This window comes from Dipodomys ordii, unplaced genomic scaffold (genome assembly GCF_000151885.1).
Source record: "Dipodomys ordii isolate 6190 unplaced genomic scaffold, Dord_2.0 Scaffold25, whole genome shotgun sequence".
Taxonomy (NCBI): domain Eukaryota; kingdom Metazoa; phylum Chordata; class Mammalia; order Rodentia; family Heteromyidae; genus Dipodomys; species Dipodomys ordii.
In genome coordinates this window covers 252,379-274,884 of record NW_012267241.1, presented here as the reverse complement: position 1 = coordinate 274,884, position 22,506 = coordinate 252,379, and the positions used below count along the sequence as shown (strand labels likewise).

At 42.8% G+C, this 22,506-nt stretch overlaps 1 protein-coding gene across 2 annotated transcripts in view; it reads right to left on the bottom strand.

The window, feature by feature from the left end:
* Loxhd1 (lipoxygenase homology domains 1) overlaps positions 1–22,506 on the bottom strand; it is a 135,855-nt gene that overhangs the window by 64,818 nt on the left and 48,531 nt on the right. For both annotated transcript variants that reach the window (XM_013014849.1, XM_013014848.1), the window contains exons 12-17: positions 21,919–22,054; positions 14,050–14,204; positions 12,009–12,169; positions 8,016–8,092; positions 5,274–5,470; positions 941–1,133 (exon numbers count right to left, since the gene is read on the bottom strand). In XM_013014849.1, the coding sequence (XP_012870303.1) occupies positions 941–1,133; positions 5,274–5,470; positions 8,016–8,092; positions 12,009–12,169; positions 14,050–14,204; positions 21,919–22,054 (919 nt within the window). The remainder of the gene's footprint in view (positions 1–940; positions 1,134–5,273; positions 5,471–8,015; positions 8,093–12,008; positions 12,170–14,049; positions 14,205–21,918; positions 22,055–22,506) is intronic.

Below are 22,506 nucleotides of genomic sequence, written 5' to 3'. Positions count from 1 at the left end.
GCCTCCTAAGTAGCGAGCATTATGAGCATGGCCACCGGTGCCCAGCTCTTTCCATCTTTAACTACTGCTTATTTATGCTCTTGACTAATGCTTGAGTCATTCAAGGGACTTCTGGTGGGATAGGAAGATGAAATGCACCTAGGAAAAGATTTGAAGAGTCCTGGCCAGAGAAGGGGGAGGTTGGCCTAGGGTTCTTGTCGATAAGATTACCGTGGAAAGAGCAGTGAGCAGCCACCCTCAGGATAGATGTTGACACACAGAAGTGAGGCAGGGACCTTTCCCTGCCGGGTTGTCGGCCCACTGACTTTCCCATCCTCTAAGTCAAAACTCTCTAGCCCACCATGGTCTCTGGCACATATCACATGCCATAGATCACAGCGGGAAGGGGCAGATCCCACTCATCCTTAGCATCTCAGAAAAATAAGCTCCTTCACCACACCAGCCCTGCACACTGCCTCCGTTTCTCCTGGGCTCTTCTTTGGCATTAGCTTTTGTGTCTCTCTGGTGGCACATGTAGCCCACAAGGGCAAAGTTTGCTCTATTTGACTCACAGCTGCCTCCCCAGAGCCCAGAGCAAAACTGGCACAGATGAAGCTCACGAATACCTTACCAAATAAATGAATGAATTCTTAGCCAGCTTTCCAGGGGAGACATGGACAGTACTACAAACTCCTCTCCACAAGTTTAGAATGCACATTTCTTAATAATAATATTTTCTGCCTTTATTCCAAAACATTCCATCCTCTGAGCCCTCAGTTTCCCCATCTGTAAAATGAACCCCCATGGCCTCCAGAACCATGGTGCCAGAGGCACTTAAAAACCCCCATTATCAACCCCCAGGACCCCTCTCTCCCCGTATCTAGAGACAAGACCCGGTTACCCCATGGTTCCCCCTCCTTCCCCCACAGGAAAATAATGCTGAAGGTCCCATCCTCCATACATTTCTGGATCTCGACGACCTCACTCGGGTACAGCTCTACCTCCAGACGCCCGTCAGCCTTGTTCTTGTCCAGCCAGCGGTTGGCAGGAAAGGTGTACTGCTTGCCTTGGCGAGGCACTCGGACCTGGACACTGCCCAGGAACCAACTTGAATGCATGCCTGTGCTATCATGCCCAATCACCAGCCGGTTGATCTGGAAGGAAACCCAGATGTGTTCATCTGACTGTCACTGCTATGACAAAATACCGGACACAAGCAACTTACGAACTGGAAAGGATTTACTTTAGCTACGTTTCAGAGCTTGCAAATCTATCTATCTATCTTAGGGAGAGTGTGATGAAGCCGAGTGGTTGGATTTGGTGGACATCAAGGTAGAGGGAATTCAGGACAAGTTACGCCTCCAAGGACCTGTCCCTAGTGACCTAGCTCCTCCTTACAGGGCCACTACCCATAATGTCATCCATCATATGATGAATCCATCAGGCCTGCTTCAGATAGAACCCTTAGGATCTAGTCACTTTCTAAAAGTTTATGAGCTAGAAACCAAGCCTGCAATGTGTAAGTCTGCAGAGGGTACGTTCACATTCAGACGATCACTTCCAGTCAGTGGATGCAAGGCTCAGAAGCTTCCAAGCCCCTCTTCCATCTCCCCTGGCACCAGCGCAAACAGCTCCTTTCAACCAGGTACTCCAGTTTCCCTAGAGCATGGAGACTTGACAGGAGACACTAGGCCCCAGGCTTGCCATGGTCACCTGGATGACCTCTCACATGGTGTTCCTCTCCTGCCTGGACCCTCCGCCCCCTCCTTCTTGTCTCCTGGACACCCGTGCAGAGCAGATGTGGTGTGAGCTTTCAACACTCCATTCAGTACTTAAAAATGCTGCACAAGAAATCAGATACTCCCTCGTCTGCCATCACCCTCCAATAGCTGTGTTATTGATTTGGTTTTGTTTTAAACAGTACACTGGTATGTTTGGTCTTTTTTCTTTTTTCTTTTTCTTTTTGGTCATGCGCCTTGAACTCACAGCCTGAGCACTGTCCCTGAGCTCTTTTGCTGAAGAAGTGCTCTACCACTTTGAGTTACAACACCACTTCTGGTTTTTCTGGTGGTTAATGAGAGATCTGAGTCTCCACAGATATTCCTGGTTGTACTGGCTTTGAACCGCAATCCTTAGATCTCAGCTTCTTGAGTAGCTAAGATTATAGGCATGAGCTACCTGTGCCTGGCTAATGTACATTTCTTCTTTGACATTCCCAGTATGCAGGTGAGAGAATATGCAGACAACTTCTCAGGGCTTTGTGTTCTGTGACCAGAGCTCCTTGAAGGCAGGGACTGGCTATGATCAGAGCATGTGAGTGTTATTAACATATCCAGTGTTAATAAGAATTGCATTAAGTGGAGTAAGCTAGAGAAACATAGGTTCCATGATTTCCCTAGGCTAGAATGTGCTTAAAAATCTACTGGATGTGTTTAACTGAAGTATAACAGACTCTATGGAAAATGCAAAGAGTATAATTCTTTAAAAAGACTAAATCAAAGCCCAAACTAAATAAGTACCAAGAAATGGATACCTTCAAGAGGGTAGGGATGGATCAAGGGGAGAAAGGTAGAAGAATGAAGGAAGTAAATGCAGGCACGAATTCACTGGATATACACAGAATTGAGAAAGATTGAGAAATGGGTTGGTGGGGGGGGTGAAGATGTTGAAGTAATGGCACAGATCAAGATTTATCATACACACAAACCACTCTGTTACATGGCAAAAAGAACAATCTGTAACCTAAAATTAAGATAAGTGAGGGAAAGGATGGGTTGGGGGAGGGGTGGTGAGAATGTTGAAAGAGGTGACACCCATCAAGATGCACAGTATTTATAAACTGCTTTGGTAAATGGCAACTCCTTTGTACAACTAATTAAAGATAATAAGAATACTTTTTAACAAAAGCATTGCATTAGTATCCCCTCCCCTGTTGCGAAGGAGGAAATGTATGTAGGTCAATTAGCTTGCACATGGCAAGTAAGCAGAAATGTTGGACCCCAGATCTGGCAGTTGTCATGGGACTCAGCCCCACGCTACTGGCCACACTGCTCATGAAGGGGGTTTCAACAGCATGTGGAAGGCTCAGAGGGCTCATCACCCCCACTCTCCTCTTCTCAGACATGGTTTCACTGACGTGGTGCACGCTATCAGTAAAGAGAACAGCATTTTCACTGCAATTATTGACTCAGCTTAAAATATAAATACATTTTGATCAAGGAAAAGCTTGATTAAAGTTCATTAGCTTCAAGGCATTAAGTGAGAGACACGAGATTGTTCCCCGGAGTGTATGCTGATGGATGGGAGGAGGGAGGCCCAGTGTACTTGAGGTAGGGTGAGGTCCACAGACAGGGAGGGGATGAGGAAGAAGAGGTTACAGACAGACAGAGGCTTGTTACAATCACACTTCCCACCATGGGACTCCTGAGAGCAGCAGGCGTAATACATATCACAGCATGTTTGGAGATGTATCCAGGGCTCTGGCCCAGGTTTCTCCAGGTAAGGTCGAGAAAGAGTCTCTAGAATTGATGCCCCTGTGGACAAATGGATCAAGAGAATGTGATGTGTGTGTGTGTGTGTGTGTGTGTGTGTGTGTGTGTGTATACATATATATATATGTGTGTGTGTATATATATAAATATATATATAATAGAATTCTACTCAGCCATCAGAAAGAATGACATTGTGCCTTTTGTAAGGAAATAGAAAGACTTGGAAAAAATCATATTAAGCCAGACCCAGAAAATCATAGGCTGCATGGTTTTCCTAATTTGTAGTAGCTAGAAAGTGCTTGTGAATCTAAACACACTGGATGGTTAAATAAATACACTGGGATATGATAAATTATACAGGTCTCTAGGCATTCACACACAGTGAGATCAAAGGAGGATTTTCTCAGGAGAGGAACACAAAGGCATGATACCTATATGTATCTGACTATATAAAATAATATTCATCAAAATGAACCCCAGAAAATGGAAACAAGAGTTTTTTCCCTTTGTTGCTGTTTTTGTTTGCTTTTCCTTTTGTCTTGTTCGTTCGTTTATCTGTTTGGGGAAGGCAAAGGGGGGGGGCAAAGAAATGGAGAGAGAAAAGGTAAACAAATACAGCAGCAGTACTCAGTAGACACTATGTTGAAGATGAACTATACAACTTGTATGTGGGAATGGGAGGAAAAAACTGGAAGAGAGTGAGGGAAGGAGTAATGTTATTCAAAGAGAAATGTACTAGTATAACCCCTCTGTACATCACCTTATAATAACAATAAGAACACATGAATACAAAAAGTAAAATAAAACCTGAACAACAAAGTCTAGTAAAAAAAAAAGTCTCAACTTGACTAAACCCTACTGAGGCTCCTGAGATCTTTCATAACTAGGCATCTACCTGGCCTACAAAGATTTGAACAAAATACTAACAATTTACAACAGCTCAAGGCCACATCCCTAAGATCTGAAACCCCTTTACTTGAGAAAACTCAAGGCTGTTAGAATTAAACCCGGGGAAAGAGGTATTCAGTCCCCAGGCTCTAGGATAAGAGCTTAAATCTGATGGCACCAATGAGCAAACACTGGTGCATTTTACATGGTCCAATCTCCCCCTTACTGCTACTTGTGATTTTTCTCACTTCCTGGGCTCTAAGGGGCCTTGTTCACCCATCTTCTATTCCCTCACTCTCTCTCTCTCTAAAACCTCTATTTAAATGGAAGGTGAGCTTCATTAGTGCTGGCTTTTTTCTTACATTGCAGTAGTGTATTACTGATGAATCTGCCTTGCCACTCTAGTGGTTAGCTTTGTTCATCTTTATGAAGTGAGCACACTGCTTACAGCCAGGCCTCCTCAGGAACCTTGAAAGATGGAGACGTTCAGGTCCCATCCCTTAGTGCCCCATCTCTTAGCAGTAGTCCAGAAACAATTCAAATGAATACTCTAGTATGGAAGTGAAAATATTTTCAGCTCTTTGTTTCCATCTTTCTTTATCTCTTTTCCTTCCCTGAACCTAGTGTCCTTTTCTCCAGTGTCTATGATCCAGGAAGAATGATCCTAGCCATGTGGGGGTTCACGTTTCTAAAGTTTCTAAAGATAGACATTCTATCCCCAAAGAGGCTGTAGAAGCTCAGACACTGTCCACATATCATAAGCTGCTCTGGCTAGCAACTGGAAACAACATATCCCAGTAACAATCAAAATGGAGTTTCCTTGCAAATGAGCTAACTTGTGTGTACATAAGCATATGTGTGCATGGATGTGTAGATGTATATGTGGATGCATATGATCTTAGGAAGTTCACTTACAGTTCCGATGTTCAGGGTTTCAAGAGTAAACTCATCCACCCGGCCACGTTCAAAATAGTCTTTGAGATTATTGTCAGAGACCAGAAGCACTTGCTTGATGGTGTCAGATTTTTCCCCGTAGAGCTTGATGTAGACCTTAGAATCGGTGCTGGCCCCAGAGATATCTCCAGTCTTCACGCTGATGTGATAGCGGAAGTCTAAATAGTGCCATGCAGAGGGAGAAAGCAGCAGGTTAGTATAGCTTTGGTAACAAGGAGTAAGGCACCTAGAGTGCCTAGAGCAGGAGGGGGCCTGCAGTCAGGCAGGACAGAAGCGAGGAGGCAGGCCTGGATTCTGTGACTCTCTGTGACTCTCCCTTCACCTCAGTGGAGCTCCTTCATGTACAAAAGAGAATTCTGATATGTGCCTTGCTGACTCCATAAGGAGTCAGCGAATGGGCTGGCAATGGAAAACAGATAACAGCAAGTTTCAGAGACAGACATCACCTAGTCAAACTTCCCCTCTGATAAATGAGGAAAAATTGAGGCTAAGGGTACTCATTCTTTCTAGATAGTGTTTTAGCGTATTGTATACATGGTATTATTGCCAAGTATTCTAATTATGGCTCTATTACTAAGGAATATGAAGTTTGAAGGGCCATATGTTTGGTGCCAGTTAAGGAACCAGGGGCCAGAAGTAGTGTCCCATGCCTATAGTCCCAGTATATGGGAGGCCAAGATTGGAGGATTATGGTCAGTTGCAAGTTCTGGGGTAAAAAAAAATCCCAAGACTATCTGAAAAACTAAACCAAAAAGTGGGAGAGTGTGGCTCAAGTGCTAAAGTGCCTATCTGATTAGCACAATGCCCTGAGTTCAAACCCCAGCACCATAAAAAAAAATGAAGTCAATACACTAATACGGATTTAAAGGCCTATTCTTAATGGTACACCCATGCATGACACTCCATTTTATCATCCAAGAAAGGTCTTCACTGCCTATGTGCAAAGATTAAAAAACACCCAAAGAAGAGGAGAAATGCACTGAGAACATGAGAGCCAGGATCCATACTACAGGCTGGTTATCAGATGTATGTCTTGGGCAAAGAGAAGGAATCAGAGAGAGACAAAGGATGCTAATTCCGAGGCTCACCACTTTCTGTTGTCTTAGGGTCTTCCCACTGTGAAGAAGGGTCTAGACAAGGTGAGCAAAGCCAGATCAGCTTCCCCAAGGTCATCCAAGGGCAACTGAAGAGTCTTTGTCTTTGCTGTTAAAAGATGCACCTAGAACTAGAAGAACTCTCCCATACTACAATTTCCATCTAAACTGTTTTCAAGGTTCTGCCTAGGAAAGCAGTGGGTGGGGCCTTGTTTACTAGGTAGGGTGGAGCCTGAAGAGTGGGAAGAGAAGGAACACCCTGGGAGCTAATCCCAGCTCCATCTCAACCATGGGTTTGGGTGTCAGGTGGTAGGTGAGAGTGCTTCCCTGGCCATCGGTGCGATCACTGTGTCTTCTGAGATCCTTCCTAGTTCTTAAGTCCGGTGATTCCAGGCCTAGACACTGGACACTCTAGTTCTTAGGAAAAGTCAACTATAAAATTTTAGCTCCTTCAGATCTCGGTTTCCCTATCAGCTGAACAGGCAGCCCAAGATGGAAATGGTACACATGAGGTGCTAGTATTAATGGGATTCTGTAGATATGTTTCTTTTGAATTTTTCCTTAAGCTCCTGATCAAACCATAGGATATGAAGAAATATCAGTAAAGAAAACTATGAAAATTATATTAAGTGAAGTAAGCCAGGATCAAAGAAACATAGGTCCCATGGTTTCCCTTATCTGCAATTACTAGCATATGTCTAGGACAAGCAGAAAAGGTCAAAAGCTATGTACATATGACCATATAAGATGATGTTAAGCAAAATAAACCCTGATAGGGACGTAAGTTTTTAATCTTTCTTGCTGTTGTTTTTAATGTACTTTTAATGTACTATGTGATTTTTTTTGTTTCTTTTGTATGTTCTTCTCCCATGGTATAACCCCTGTTTTCACTGTATTTGATTCCAGTGCCCTGCATTTGTATATGCAATTTTCTAATTTGAAGAGGGGAAGGGAAATAACAAAATGCTTAATTAAGGATACAAGTTGACCCATTGTAACAATAAGATGTACAAGACACTATGTTGAAAATGAACTTTATAACTTTGGGGGGAGGGAGGAGTTGGGGAGGTGAGGAGGGAAGGGATAGTAGGGGGAAAACAAAGGAGGGGGTAACAATGCTCAATAGGAAATGTACTCATTACCTTACTCATGTAACTGTAACCCCTCTGTACAGTATCTTTACAACTATATATATATATATATATATATATATATATATATATATATATATATATATATATATATATATATATATATATCTATGAGCCCTCTCAGACACAACACAGAAATTTTCAAAGTCCTCATTTTAATGTCTCCACACACAAGGAATGGTAGGCTCCCCTGTGCTTATGTTAGCTGATGTTATTGTTTATGTTACTTATTACTTGTTGACCCATATGCATTCAGGCCTTACAGTCATGGCCATATAGATCTGGCGCACAAGCTGGGACACACGAGAAGTTTCCCCCTCTCTCATGTCTCTCCTCTCCACCTCCTCTGTGCTGACTCCATAAAGTGAAGAGCATGTGTTTGCTGCTCCTGTGTAGCTGAGGGAAAGCACCTGTCATGCCAAGGGCACAGCCACTACCTGGTCATCAGGATGACTCACTCTTAAGTGTGGCACTGCTATCACTAGGCAGCAGCTCTCGGACCAGCTGCCCATCATCCTGATCCTTGTCCAGCCACCTGTGGGAAAGCAGAGTGTGTTAGCTCTTTAAGTGGTCCAAGGAGATGTTCCAACCAACATGCCATCACTGGAGTCTGCAGGGAGGCCCAGAGCTCTGATTCAACAATGGAGAGTGAGTCTACAAGCAATCCTAGAAAAGCATCCTAACTTAGACTAGGTAAGGAGGACTTCTTAAGCAGGTAATTGCTGGTTGAGACTGGAAGGCTGGCATGGAGCATCTCAGAAGGAGTAACACATCTTGGGATGGAAGGCTAGGAGTTGATGGAAGACCTCTGTGGATGGAATACAGTGAGTGATGGACACATTGCGGTCAGATGAGGTGGAAGGGAAAAGGCCATAGGATGTTAGGTCATCACAGTAAAACACTGTCATTATTGGAGAAAAAAAACAGCCGGGCACTGGTGGCTAGCACCTGTAATCCTAGCTACTCAGGAGGCTGAGGTCTGAATGTTGCAGTTTGAAGCCAGCTTGGTCAGGAAATGCTGTGAGATTCTTATTTACAATAAACTACTCAAAAAAAGCTAGAAGTGGCCCTGTGGCTCAAGTGGTAGGGTGTTTGCCTTAAGCAAAAGAAGCTCAGGGACAGCACCCAGGCCCAGAGTTCAAGCCCCAGGACAGGCAAAAAAAAAAAAGGAAGAAAAAAATACACTCTTCTTCGAGTCCATCATGTTCATGGCATTGTGCCAGAGCTTCAGGTGGAAAAAGCCATAGTCATAAAATTGACAGAAACCCACACAGTCCGAGGCCTATATACTGACAGGGAAGACAGGCCAAATGCAGCACCGAGCACCAAGATGAAAATGGACCAAAGCAAGTGCTATGGGTAATTAGGAAAAGGATAAGGACTCAGGGTAGAAGGGCTTGAATATGGGGTCCTCAAAGATGGATGAGATTCCCCTTCAAGAAAAGCTAGATCTGTGCTCAAGCTGGGGTTTGATAGCTGTAACTCTGTGAGCTGTATCCCCATCTTCCTGCTGGTCAATCCTCAGCGATAAAGGTATGGACTATCTACCTGAAAAGCACCTTTCCTACCGAGTCCAAAAAGACCCTCATGCAATCATGGGATATCTGTGCCCAGCACTCAGGCTCATTTTAATCTGGTGTCAATGGCAGCAGAATAGATAGTCTCAGTGTTTTTCCAGAGTGTCATAGAAACCAAGACATTTGTCCTTTATCAAAGCATCTGCCCACCTGAAATCTTAGTGCTTGTCTTCAGTTTATCCCATCACACTTCAGAGAGGGTATGACTGAGCCAGGAGTCACTGCTTCCTCTCCCCTCCTGAAAGGGAGCTCAGGACTCCGAAATCACCATCCTTTCCCAGGGCCAGAGAAACCACACAGGCTCCCCTATCCCACTTCTCCCTCCCAGTCCCACAGTCTCACCTGCCCATGGAAATTTGCTGTTGGTTGTCTATTAAGCAACAACTAAGCTGATTCCTCCTGTGCCTTTGGGGCTGTGAATCCAGAACACTGAGATAAAAGGACACATGGTAGAACCCTGAGCATGAATGACAGGGAATTGGGGAAAAGGGAGCTGCTAGCCAGAGCCCCTTAAAATTGGCCACTGGGGCCTTCTTCTGACTGTCTTACTAAGGTCACCTAGCAACTTCCACAGGGATGGAGGCTGAAGGGAAGAGCACTTAAATGTCACCTGGTCATGCACTTGCAGGAGAGAGATAGATGCTAGCAGGCTCTTAGTCCTTGGAAAACCCCATCCACTCTCCCTTCTCTCCTCCAGTCATGCATCCCCAGCTCCTCCCCCATGGTAAAAAGAAACCATGACGCGTTCTTTCGTCTCCACTCTAAATACTTGCAGGATAATAATAGACCTTTCCCCAAAATAAGTCATATCCTTTTAGCTTCAAATACTCCAGCCTAGTTTCACAGTGATATGTGGCTAAATGGATAAGCCAGTCTGCTGGTGACTTCATAACTCTTTCACACACATGCGCACACACACACACGCACACACACACACACACACACACACACACACACACACACACACACACCACCTGCAATAGCCCAAACTCTTCCTGCTTTGTGCTGTTCTTCAGGGGAGTGAAAGCACTGTAACACCTTAGGTAAGGAAAGAAGCAGTACGCAGGTACAGGTCTCAAGCTGATCATACAGTGTTCACCTCCCAGGTATAGCTATAGAAGAGTGTGAAAGGCCACCTGGATGGCCTGGAAACCTGCTCCTTGTTCTCCAGTGTCTCCATCAGTGACCTCAACATCTATCTGAGCCCAAACAGACTATATAGGAAAGTCCATTTTTCACTGTTTTTGTTTTCTGTACCTTTTATCTTGAATGTTAGTTTATCTGTTTGGGGGAGGGTAAGGGAGAGCACAGAAATGGTGGGACAAAGGGTAAACAAATGCAGCAGTGATACTCACTAGACACTATGTTGAAAATGAACTGTATAAGTTGTGGGGGAAGGGGGCAGGAGAGAAAAACAGGGAGAAAGGAAGGGAAGAAGTAACACTGTTCAAAAGGAAATTAACTCATTACCTGACTTATATAACTGTAACCCCTCTGTTCATTACCTTTACAGTAACAATTTTTTTTAAAGAGTGAAGCAATTTTACTTCATTTCTGTTGGGGAAAGAGAGTGAAAACTAAATAATATACCCTGGAAACACATTAACAAGGAAGAGCTGTGGTTATTCCAATGAAATTACACCTTTGCTTCACAAGTTTAAGTTAGCATGTAATTCTCTGAGGTAACCTTTATTTAAATTCAGACGTTGTTGAATTTTATCATGAGAAAATACTGATGTGTTGGTTCTGAGGCAAGCAGATAAAACTTGTTGCCATAGCCACTTGTAAGACCAGACTCCCCATCTGCCTCTGCTCTAGTCCCACTCCAAGACCCTTCCTAATTCCCCACTTCATGATCATGAAAAAGTATGGACAAATGTCCTTGAGACAAAGGGACATCACATCAGGTTGGTTGCTGAGCAAAATAAAAATCATCTTAATAGCCAGGTACCCATGGCTCATGCCTATGATCCTAGCTACTCAGGAGTCTGAGATCTGAAAATTGCAGTTAGAAAACCAGCCTGGGCAGGAAAGTCTGTGAGACTCTTATGTCCAATTAACCATCCAAAAGTTGGAAGTAGCGGTGTAGCTCAAGTGGTAGAGCCCTGGCTTTGAGCAACAAAGCTCAGGGATGGTGCTCAGGACCTGAGTTCAAGCCCCACAACCAGCATGTGTGCGTGCACATGCGTGCGCGCGCACACACACACTCACACACACACACACACACACACACACACACACACATCCTCTTAATGATACATGTACAGTATTACCCTTGGTTGCCCTTCATTGAATTTCCAAGTGAAATCATTAATTAAGGCCTCGTGTTTAGGAACTGAATATCGTTAGTATCATTTTAACAGAATGCATTGTGGGAATGGGCATCACAGAACACCTCTTCTGTGAGAGGGACCTTCTTTCCCTCCCCTCTATTCCTATCAGTCTTCAATTGTCACAGGCGCCAATCCTCAGAGCCATGACGCTGTCTTACTCAGACTTGCTCCCATGCTGTGAGATGATTTCCCACGTTACACATCCTTTACTTCAGCTTTAATACATGCATGCGTCTCTCATTAGTCCTGCTCATTTAACTCCAAGAACCTGGGATAATACCTAACTTACAAAGACCTCCAATCAGTAACACCAGCTATTTTCAAGCAAAGACAAACAAAAAGTGCATTTGAACATGCAGTGCGGGTGGGGTGTGCATGGGAGGCCTAAGTGCCACCAGCAAGGTCACCTCTTCCTTGTACCAACTCCAGCCCCAAACCACTATTCTCTTTCCTCACTGACTCAGCCTAGGGCTGGTTCTTCCTCAAATTCAGGGACCATAAGTCACGCTGGAGAAAGTGAATGCAGTCAGGAGTCACCTACCTGAGACATGGAAACTCCACGTTGTCGCTCTCCGGCTGGCCTTCCTCTCTCACCAGCACCCGGTCCAAGTACCAGCTGCTACTCGAGCCTTTGCCATCATGCCTGACCCGTACTCGCCTAACCTTCCGCATGGTAACTGACTCGATGGTGAACTCATCAGCCTTTAGGAAGAGAAAAACAGCAAGGTAGCTGGAGAGTGGCCACTGTGAGACCCAAAAGTCAGAAAAGTAGGGGTGGTGCCAGGCTACTGGTCTTTCACAGGTACAATAGAGGCTGACACCCAAAACAGACTACTCCCCACCCCTGATTCCTCTTGCTGGGACATCATTGAAATCAAGACTCCAACCATCTGTGCCTGTAGGTTTTAGTTAAGCAAGTGCCCTTACATATATATGTGTGTGTGTGTGTGTGTGTGTGTGTGTGTGTGTGTGTGTGTGTGTGTGTGTATATATATATATATATATATATATATATATGCACTTGTTGGTGGCACTTCTAGCTGGCTCCATTTGAAAGCAGTATCTGTTATCGAATTATAGTCTCCATTAAGTGTCATTCCAGGCTTCATTTTTTTCTATCTCCTGGGAATTGACCCTTGCCCTTGTACATGCTAGGCAAACCTCAATAATGGAAGCTCTGCCCTTATTTCTTTTGTTGCTATTTTATTTTGGAGGCAGAATCTGGCCACTACCTTTCTGGACTGGCCTCAAATTCAAGGTCTCCTGAGTAGCTAGGATTACAGGTGTGTGTCACAATTCCTAGACCTTTGATCTCCTTTTAAACAGTAGCTTCCCTGAAAGTACAGATATATGCAGAAGTTATCAGCCACTAAGTACCATGAATTTGTTCCCTAACTACTTTGCTATGGGGAATTACTGGTCCCCTTCTAAAACAAGAAAATTGTTTAGGAGGATTGTCTTACTAACTTTGCAGTTTTTCCCACCTCTGAGATAGCCAATATATGCTAGGGACTGGAGAATTTCAAATCTACATGAATGCAGATGGGAGTCTCCAGAGACAAGAACAAAGAGAAACTAGTGTAGGAGAAAGGATTCTGAAGGCATAGAAGGAAAATAAGAAAGCATAAAGAAAAAGGTGGCTGGAAGGGAACTGTGAAAGGTACCCCCTTTCCTCAAATGTACCTGACCCAACCCAGAGTTTCCTGTGCCGATGGTCTTTGCCCATGATCCAAAGAAGCAGGCCAGCTTGGATTGACCCAGAGAGTGGTCAAGGCTCACAATCCACTTCACCAAGGAAGGGGTGGTAAAAGGAAGCAGAGCAAAGACATCTGCACATCCCCCTCACCTTCAAGCCTCATGTTATTGCAGCAGAGACTCTTTACTGAATACCGACTGTGCACCGTGAGCCACATCTGACCCCAGTGGCAGTTCATCAACTCTCCTTAATCATCACAGCAGTTCCTTTCCCTCACTGTAGGTATGAGGAAGCTAATGCCCCCGCTAAAGCCACTCAGTGAGTTATTGAAAGGAAAACTGAACACACTTGTGAGTCCAGCAGCAGACCCCAGTTCTCCACATCTATACTTCATATATTTCTTATTTTGTTTTCAAAAAAGACATGAATAAGTTGCCCCAGTAATTATGCTCAGTAGAGAATGCAAAGCTCCCTCGATCCTTGAGCACCTGCCAGCTTTTCTCCATCATAACTCCTCTAGTGCATGATAAGATGCCGGGCACCCTTCCCCTTCTTCCCACCCTGAGGTAAGAATGGTGCTGCTCCTCTCTTGCCTTCTTCCTAAAGCTTGGAGAAGGGGAGACCATGACTCCTCTGGGATGTCTCTCAAGTTCTTGTTACATAGTTCAAGGATTCATGTAGGTATCTCACATTAATGAGTCACAGTGGACCAAAAGCTCATGGACCAAATAGACCAGACACTGCTATGCCCCACTAGTGTCTCCTGCAGGAATGCCCAGTCTTCCATTCCTCTTGCCCAGAGCAGTGATCTGTGCTCTATGAGACCCCAACATCAGCCATCAGCCCTATCATAAAAGAGCAGATAAGGCAGGAGACAGGCACTTACGTTGCCTTTCTCAAACAGCTCAGTGTTGTTCCTGCAGTTGTAGAGCAGCCGCTCGCCTGTGTCCCCCACATCACCATAAAGGCAGAGGTAGACGTTGGCATCGGTCCCTGCACCTTCAAGCTCCCCTGTGCAGACGGTCACGCGGTAGCGGGCCACTGGAAGGTGGGACAAAAAAAGAGGGACACCATTGGCTGACAGCATCTGCTCCCATCTCTAAGCTTTATGTCTTCCTGTCTCCCAGCTCTCACTTGGCTTTACCTTGCCTCTTACACCAACTATGCAAACTCCACAGCTGTGAGAGAAAGCTGGCTTATCCCCAAACCCTTGGCCTGGACAAATAGATGTTCCCACTCATGGCCAATTGTCAGAATCCCATGGAAAACTTCCATAAGACTTCAGATTCCTTTTAGGAAGAGGTGAAAGGGAGTGTGATAGATGGGGTGAAATGGATTGGAATACAGTGTAATCATGTGTGGAGATGCAATGTAAGAGCCCCTCTCTATAAATAATATAAGTCTATACAATTCAGCTTCCTATACCCCTTTAGGCTCCCTAACTCTAAATTTTCAGAGGTAAGACTCATAAACCTGAAATTTTGTGAGAGATTTTCTCTCACCTTAGTCACAATGGAGTCATCAAGAAAACAAACAACACCAAGGGCTGGCAAGGATGTGGAGAAAAGGGCACACTCAGGCACTTTGGTGGAAATGTAATCTAATATAACCACTGTGGAAGTCAGTAAGGAGGAACCTTAAAAAGTGAAAATTATGACTCTACCATACCACTATTAGGCATATATCTAAAGGAGAACAAATCAACATGAAAGACACCAGCATGCCTATGTTTGTTGCAGTACTGTGCACATAGCCCAATGATGGAGGCAGCCAGGGTGCCCAACAACAGATGGATGGATAGAGAAAATATGATACACATACATACTATGGAATATTACATAGCCATAAAGAAAAATGAAATGATATCATTTGCAGGAAAATGAATGCATTGGAGAACATCATACTGAGCAAGAGAAGCTAAAAAATAGATGTTTTCACTCATATGTGGAAGCTAGACTTAAAAGACATACGTATTCATAGACATCTACACTTATGTACATTTGCATATATCTATATAGTCAAACACAGACATGAGTCTAACTAAGGAGGGGTTGGGAAAAAGAATAATGGGGGTGAAGAATTTTCACATACATTTTGAAAAGATGAATATTATCTAAATTGTTTGCAACTATGAAAACTGCACAAGGAAACCTACTGACATTGTTTTTGGAATGGGGAAGGAGAGAAGGAAAAATGATAAGATGGGATGGGATTGATTGGAGTACACTATACGCGTGTGGAAATGTAGCAATGAAATCCCCCTCTAATGAAAGCTAACTAATGCAAGCTTGTAAATGGACTTAACATTTCAATCAAAAGGGAGAGTCTGGTAGTCATCCTGCAGGGATGAGATGGGTCTGCTTACACCAAAGTTACTCAAGCATCAAGATTGATGAAGCTACACACCTACAAGAGCAAACTGAAGATGTATGATTCACACTGTGAAGAGTCCTTGCGAGAGCTTGACAGGCCTCCAAAGAAGTCCAACAATGGTCAAGGAAGCAGGAAGATAGTAGTGAGTAGGTGGAGAGATTGAAACGAGGGCTCCTGTGCTGGAATAGGACTTATGTGATTTGAAATTCTAACAGTGCCAAAGGACAGAGGATCCAGGCTTTCTTAACAGCTTGCCCAGGTATGAGGCAGAAAGGGAGAGAGGACTGATGTGGTTTGAAAGCTGTCAGTAGTCAAATAATTAAAAAGAAATCCGGCTCTTTATTATACAACCATTGTATTGTTTAATGGGGTGAATTATCTGACAAATGAATTGTATCTGAAGAAAGTTGTTTTTTAATGGACTCTATTCATTAATAGTCCATCAAAAATGAATATAAAGTATATCAGAAATGAGACAAATCACCAAGAAGTTTAATTCCCTGCACAAATTATTTCTTCAGTACGATATTTGGAGATACAATGACATTTGACCAAAAAAAATCAACCATTTAGTGCATGGATGGCCAAAAGCACCTGTTAGAAGAAAACATGGAGGCCTTCTTGAGCAGAGCTGGCAAAGGCCAGCACTTAAACCATGAGTTGACATTGAGAAAAAAGTCTCCTGCTCCCTAACACTGTCTCCTTACTGGGAAACAATTAAACTGTCCCTGCCTTTTTAAATTAACTCTTTTTTAAAAAGTCTAATAGTACAGGTGCTACATCTTCAGCCTTTGTAGAAGTTGACTCTGTGTGCCACTCTCAGCAATAAGGGGTGGAGACAAGAAGAGGAATGAACGGCATTGACCAATAACTTAACAACAGACAGGAAATAGGAGTTGGGCTGGGAATGCGGCTTAGTGGTAGAGTACTTGCCTAGCATGCCTGAAGCCTTGGCTTCGATTCCTCAGTACCACATAAACAGAAAAGGCCAGAAGTGGTGCTATGGCTCAAGTGGTAGAGCTAAACTTAAGCAAAAGAAGCTCAGGGACAGTGCCCAGGCCCTGAATTCAAGTCCCAGGACTGGCAAAAAAGAAAGAAAGAAAGAGACAGACAGACAGACACAGACAGAGAGAGAGAGAAAGGAGGAAGGAGACATAAAAGGGAAATCAAATACACTTCACTGTAAGTTGTGATGAAGGCCAGTCCTGTTTTATTGCTTTTTTTATCACTCTTGGGCAATTCCCAGAAGCCAAATGATGATGGTATTCAGAAATGCCTGGCAGTGCAAAGGTCCCCTCAATTAGAGGCCCTCACACATCCTTTTCCTGTCTAGTGGCCCCTCGGAGCCTCACAGCCATGAAGGCCCCAAGCGCTGGCCAGAAGTCGGTGGACAATTAAAAATCATTATATTGTTAGACACCAGCAGTGAAAGACTTTAAACAGATGGGTAAGGACCAGAGCCTCTTGGGCTTTAATTTCAAAATTATAGCTCAGTCTGATTAACGACAGGCAATGATGTTCCACACTCAAGTCCAATGGACTCTTGCCCACTCATCAGTGGTGTGTAACCACAGTGGAGAATACAGATCTCATTTGTTTTACTATCTCCTGTAGCTCCCGAGGGAAAGGCAAAGTACAAAATAAATTATGAGCTCATATGTGTTTTGTCTATGTCTCCTGGTCTCTGTTAATCAGTATGAGCACTCCCCAAAACCTCAGGGCTCTCAGACATAGCATTAATTGCTTATTTGGCTGACCACTCTTTTGTCAGTGAAATGGGGACACACAACTTCAAGCTCAGAGAATCGATTTTCGATTGGTATTTACTTATTGTTCATGATTCCAAGACTCAATACTTGAAGATTTCTAGGAAACCATGCCCATTATTTATTAGGCACCGGTGCCAGCTGGGGGAAGGGAAGATGTTGCCATCATCTTGGTTTAGTGTTATAAAGAATAACACAGGTTGGAAAAGAATATCTGAGTGAGGACACAGATGTGTTCCAAGAACAAGAGAACTGGGGGGGGGCGGGGCAGAGAGAACAGTTGGGAGAAAGCAACTGGGGCTCAAATAACTTTTAGGGACCACCAAGAGGCAAAAGCCGCCCTTACAGTTGGAACTGTATTCAGCCCTTCTACTTATGCTAATCACCAGAATTTTTTCTCATTGAAATGGTTCTTCAATTGAATCATAGAGAACAAAGACTAACTAATGAAAACCAAATAGCAGCCATGACAGCCTCCCACATTCTGCATATTGTACATTATCTGTAAAAATGTTCTTCCTAGAGACTCTTTGCTGTCGACACCCCTGGTAGAAGACCTGGCTCAGCTGTCATTTCATGTGCAAAGTCTTCTTGCCTGGGCAGGAAGGTTACCTCAGCTGAGTTTCCTTAGCTTTCACCGATCAAGCCTTACCAGTTCCTCCTTCAAAACGTTTCTTGGATTTTACTGTTCCTTCTCTGGTCTACTCAACTCTGCCCAATTTCAAGGCTTCTTTTTCTCTCCCCTGGATGACCACTTCTAGGTTTATCCCTCAAATCTGCCTCTGCATGTCCACAAATGGAATGGCAGTGACAGACTAGTGGAAACATGGGGAGCAGTAAAGGTTTCAAGGACAAGGTAAAGTAGATCAAGGTCAAGAGAGGGTTGGAGGGCAGAGGCTTGAATCAGTGAGGCTGGCTTGACAAAAGACACATTCCTGGGCACAGCCCTGAAGGAGCCTAATAGCACAGCTATGACTGAACCTAGGAATCTGCACTTTAATCAACAATCCAGGCCAATTTATCTTGTTTTCAAAGATAAACTTCTAAATTTGCTAGCAGAGAAAAGATGGTTGAACTGTAACTCAAACTTAACAAGCTATACAATAAACAAGAATGAAGATTGAAGTTTTTAAAGAATATGTTAGACCTCTCTGTACATCTCCAATGCTTCAAGACAGTCTTGACTCAAATGTTCTATGCCATGTTTACCACATATTCTAGCTTTGGCTCCAGCATATCAGGTTGTCGTACCTGTCCACCAAACCATTTGCAGATAGACACTTAGATCTGTTTGTGGAACACACACAAACACACACACACACACACACACACACACACATAAACACATATGCAGAGATTCTGACAGATTGACCATTCCTGTAGGATCAGAGCAAACAGAAATGGACTGGAGCAGAATTAGAGGTTTTCATAGCTCTTCTTTCTTCTGGACTGCATTTAATCTCATCTTTTCCTTCTAGGGAAAAGGGAAGAATCTAGTGATTGCTGCCATTGTGACCATCACTGATCCAGGTCAGTTTTCACACAGATGGATCATTCACTGCACTTTATGGTTCTGGTTTGAATTATGATTCTTGTCTTGAAGATATATATTTAGATCCTAATCCTCAGTACCTCAGCATATGACTGTTTGAAAATAGGCTCTGTTATAAGTAATTAAGGTAAAATGAGATCATATGGTGAGCCCTAGTCTATAATAACTGGTTTCTCATAAAAGAAGAGATTAGTATACAGACGCTCAAATGCTTAGAAGGAAGATAATGCAAGGATGCAAGTCAGGGAAAGAGATCTTAGGAAAACAAGACAAAAGGAGCCTATCAACAACCTGATCTTGGACTCTGAGAACCTCATGCAAACAAATTTTTGGAAGCTGGATGCTGTGTCTCACTTCTGTAATCTTAGCTACTCAGGAGGTTGGAAGGGTCAGAGCTCAATGCTAAAAAAAAGTTCATAAGCCCTCATCACAACCAATAAGAAGCTGGGCACGGTGAGTATGTCTGTCATCCAGCTATTCAAGAAACATAAATAGAAGAATCACAGTCTCTATCAGTTTTTTAAAAAAAGAGCAATAGACTATTTTAAATATAAAAGCAAAAATGGTTGGGGGCATAGCTCAAGTGGTAGAGTGCCTGCCTGACAAGCTTGAGGCCAGTAACTAGTAAATAAATTCCTTCATCTGAGCCACATCCATTTTAGAGAGATTTGTTGTAGACACCCCAGTAAGCTAATGCATTGTCCTAGGACTGTGGAAGGAGTCGGTGTCTACAGAATAGGGTACATTACACCACCTTCAGTGAATTGGGGCAGGTGACACAAGGTCCCTGGAAGACTGAACTGTGGGAGGTGACAATTTCATGATACCCACAGCAACAGTCTACAAGTACAGAGTGGGTCAAAAAGATGTCCAGAGCTCCCTCCTTGCTCCACAATTTCTGATGAAGGAAATGGGGTTCAGTCAAGGCAAAGAGAGAACAGATTAAAAAAACATTTGGAGCATTTGAAGTAAAAAAAAATGACAAATTTCTCTTAGGAAAAAACTTACTAAATTGACAAACTACAAGTCATTTAAACCAAGCCAACTTTCTTTTTCTTTTCTTTCATTTTTTAAACCAAGACTGGAAGTAGAGGAACAAGTATAGAAACAACAAAATTTGGGGAGCTGCAGAACAGCTGGAAAAGTGATCAGTACATTATTATAGTGGTTCTCAAAGTGTGGGTCCCCCAAGGAATTTCTTAGACAAGTAGATTCTTGGGGTCTGCTCTACAACTACTGAATCTATAACTGCAGTGGGACCCAGAAGTTTGTTTTAACAAGCACTCTAAATGACCAAGCACCTGGAAATTAGAGAACACTTAATGTAGCAGGCCAGAGAAAGTTGGTTGGTCCAGAGCTATCAGTTGTAAAATTTTGAGAAGCAACCCACAAAAAGAGCTTAGGAAAGACAGAGCGCCAAATCATGAGTATTGATAAGAAAGTATAGAAATCAATTAAGTTCCCCATTCTTTGCATCTATAGATTCAGTTCTGGCACACTTCATGGATAGATTAGGGAAGAGTAGATGAATTTCTGCTTTGATGGACTACATATCACAGAAAGTTCCAATTAGATGGATGGGGGGTGAGGGTGGGTAGAGTCATATGGTGCTGTCATATTTACAGATAGATGATAGCTTTGTTTCCAAGGCAAGTATTATTAACTATAAAGAGGTAGAGCTATAAAAAGATAGACTATAAAAAAGATAAGCCAGACTATAAAAAGATAGATACAATAGACACAAAGCCATGAAGCAAAACGTCTATTTAAGATCTTGCTGTTGCTTATGGATTAATTGTGGCAAATAACTTCCTCAGTTATTCATCAGGCTATCATCTAGATAGAGATAGATAGATAGATAGATAGATAGATAGATAGATAGATAGATAGATAGATAGATAGAGGTTTGAACTCAGAACCTTATGCTTGCTCAACTTGTTTGCTCAGCTGGTGCTCTACCATTTAGCCATGCTTCCAGTCCAAATGCAAATATTCTTCAGTAATATACTTAAGAAATGAAAATGAACCATAAAATAGAGTAAATGTGATTGCAAGCTTACCTAGTTAAACTGACAGATTAAATGGTCTTATTTTAGGTACTAGCTATTTGGGAGATTTTGTGTGTGTGTGTGTGTGTGTGTGTGTGTGTGTGTGTGTGTGTATGTTGTGTATTTGAGTATATCTCTAAACAAACCTATCTAACAAATAAATGTAAAGCTTCTTCTCTGAAAACAGAGTTTTCATAAGTATCAAGATAATCTGTGAATGACATAGTTGAACTATTTTGTAGTTCAGGAACCATGGGTGCCCTCATTTGCCATATCTTCTTAACCTTTTGTGATTTTTGCAATATTATTTTATTATTGAAAAAAATTAAGGACTGCCACAAGGTTAACAAATGGATTCATTATCTTAAATGCCAATTTTAATATCAGTGTTATATCGAGAGCTACAAGCTCATTTCAGAGTCAGTGAAAGAGAATGCTGCAATCATTTAGTAATGCCTGTCATGTAAAGAGAATAGAACATTTACCAGTACTCTACTACTATAATGTAGAGGCAAAATCACCTCCTTTTGGATTTTTGGAAGTGAATGCTGGACTCTAGATAAAAAGCTTAATACCTACTGGACTTAAATAGAAATAGAAGACTCACTAGGTAGTAGGCAAGTGTGGCTACAATAATTTGATCCAGTCTTCCTTTTGGGAAAACACTTTCAAAATTTTATAATTTGAATGGTACAAGAAGAGATTTCATTTCAAGGAGGCCATATAGAACTATTGTTTTATGCAGATCCTTTTCATTCTTTCATGGCCAAATGGAATGCCCATCAGTGTCCCTTCCCTCCACACTACACCTGTCATGGTGGAGTTTTAGCATTACATGCCCTGAAGATGAGTACCTCAAACTAGTCTTGAAGCTCTGGCCTTCTAAATGCTGTGGCATTAAGAAATACTGCTGGTGCCCAGTAGACAAAACCATCAGCTCATGGTCAGAATCCCACTGGCACATCAAGCTGGAGCTCCACTGTCTCCCCCAAGATGGAGAGCCAGTCAGTACTTACTGCCCATTATTCTCCGCACTGTTGGACCCTCTGCAGTCATTTCCCTCACAATCTCGTTATCATCCTCATTGGCATCCAGCCAGCGATTGCAATTGAAGTTATATTTGTCTTTGTTCAGAATGTTCATCAATGTCATCTAGAATGAAGTCCAGAGGTGAGTAGGTAGGGGTACCAGAGATTCTCATCCATGCCCTGGAGTCCCCATCCTGCCCTATCATCTCGGTAGGACAAAGGCCATCTTCTAATGATAACCCTTGGGGAAGGTAGAGGGCCAGATTAGCATTTCTCTCCTTAGTTCCAGATAGATCAATACTTGCCTAACATCCAGGTAACTGAACAAAATACAAGTCCCATTGAACATTCTCTGTCTACTTTGGAAGGCCTTTCCCTATCTTTCCCCATCTGTAATTACCTGTTACCTATATCCACCCTTTTCTACTCCATTTCCTAATATACTGAGGTAGGTAGGTAGGTAAGTATATAGATAGATAGATGGATAGATAGATAGATAGATAGATAGATAGATAGATAGATAGATAGATAGATAGATAGATAGATAGATAGATAGATAGATAGATAGATAGATAA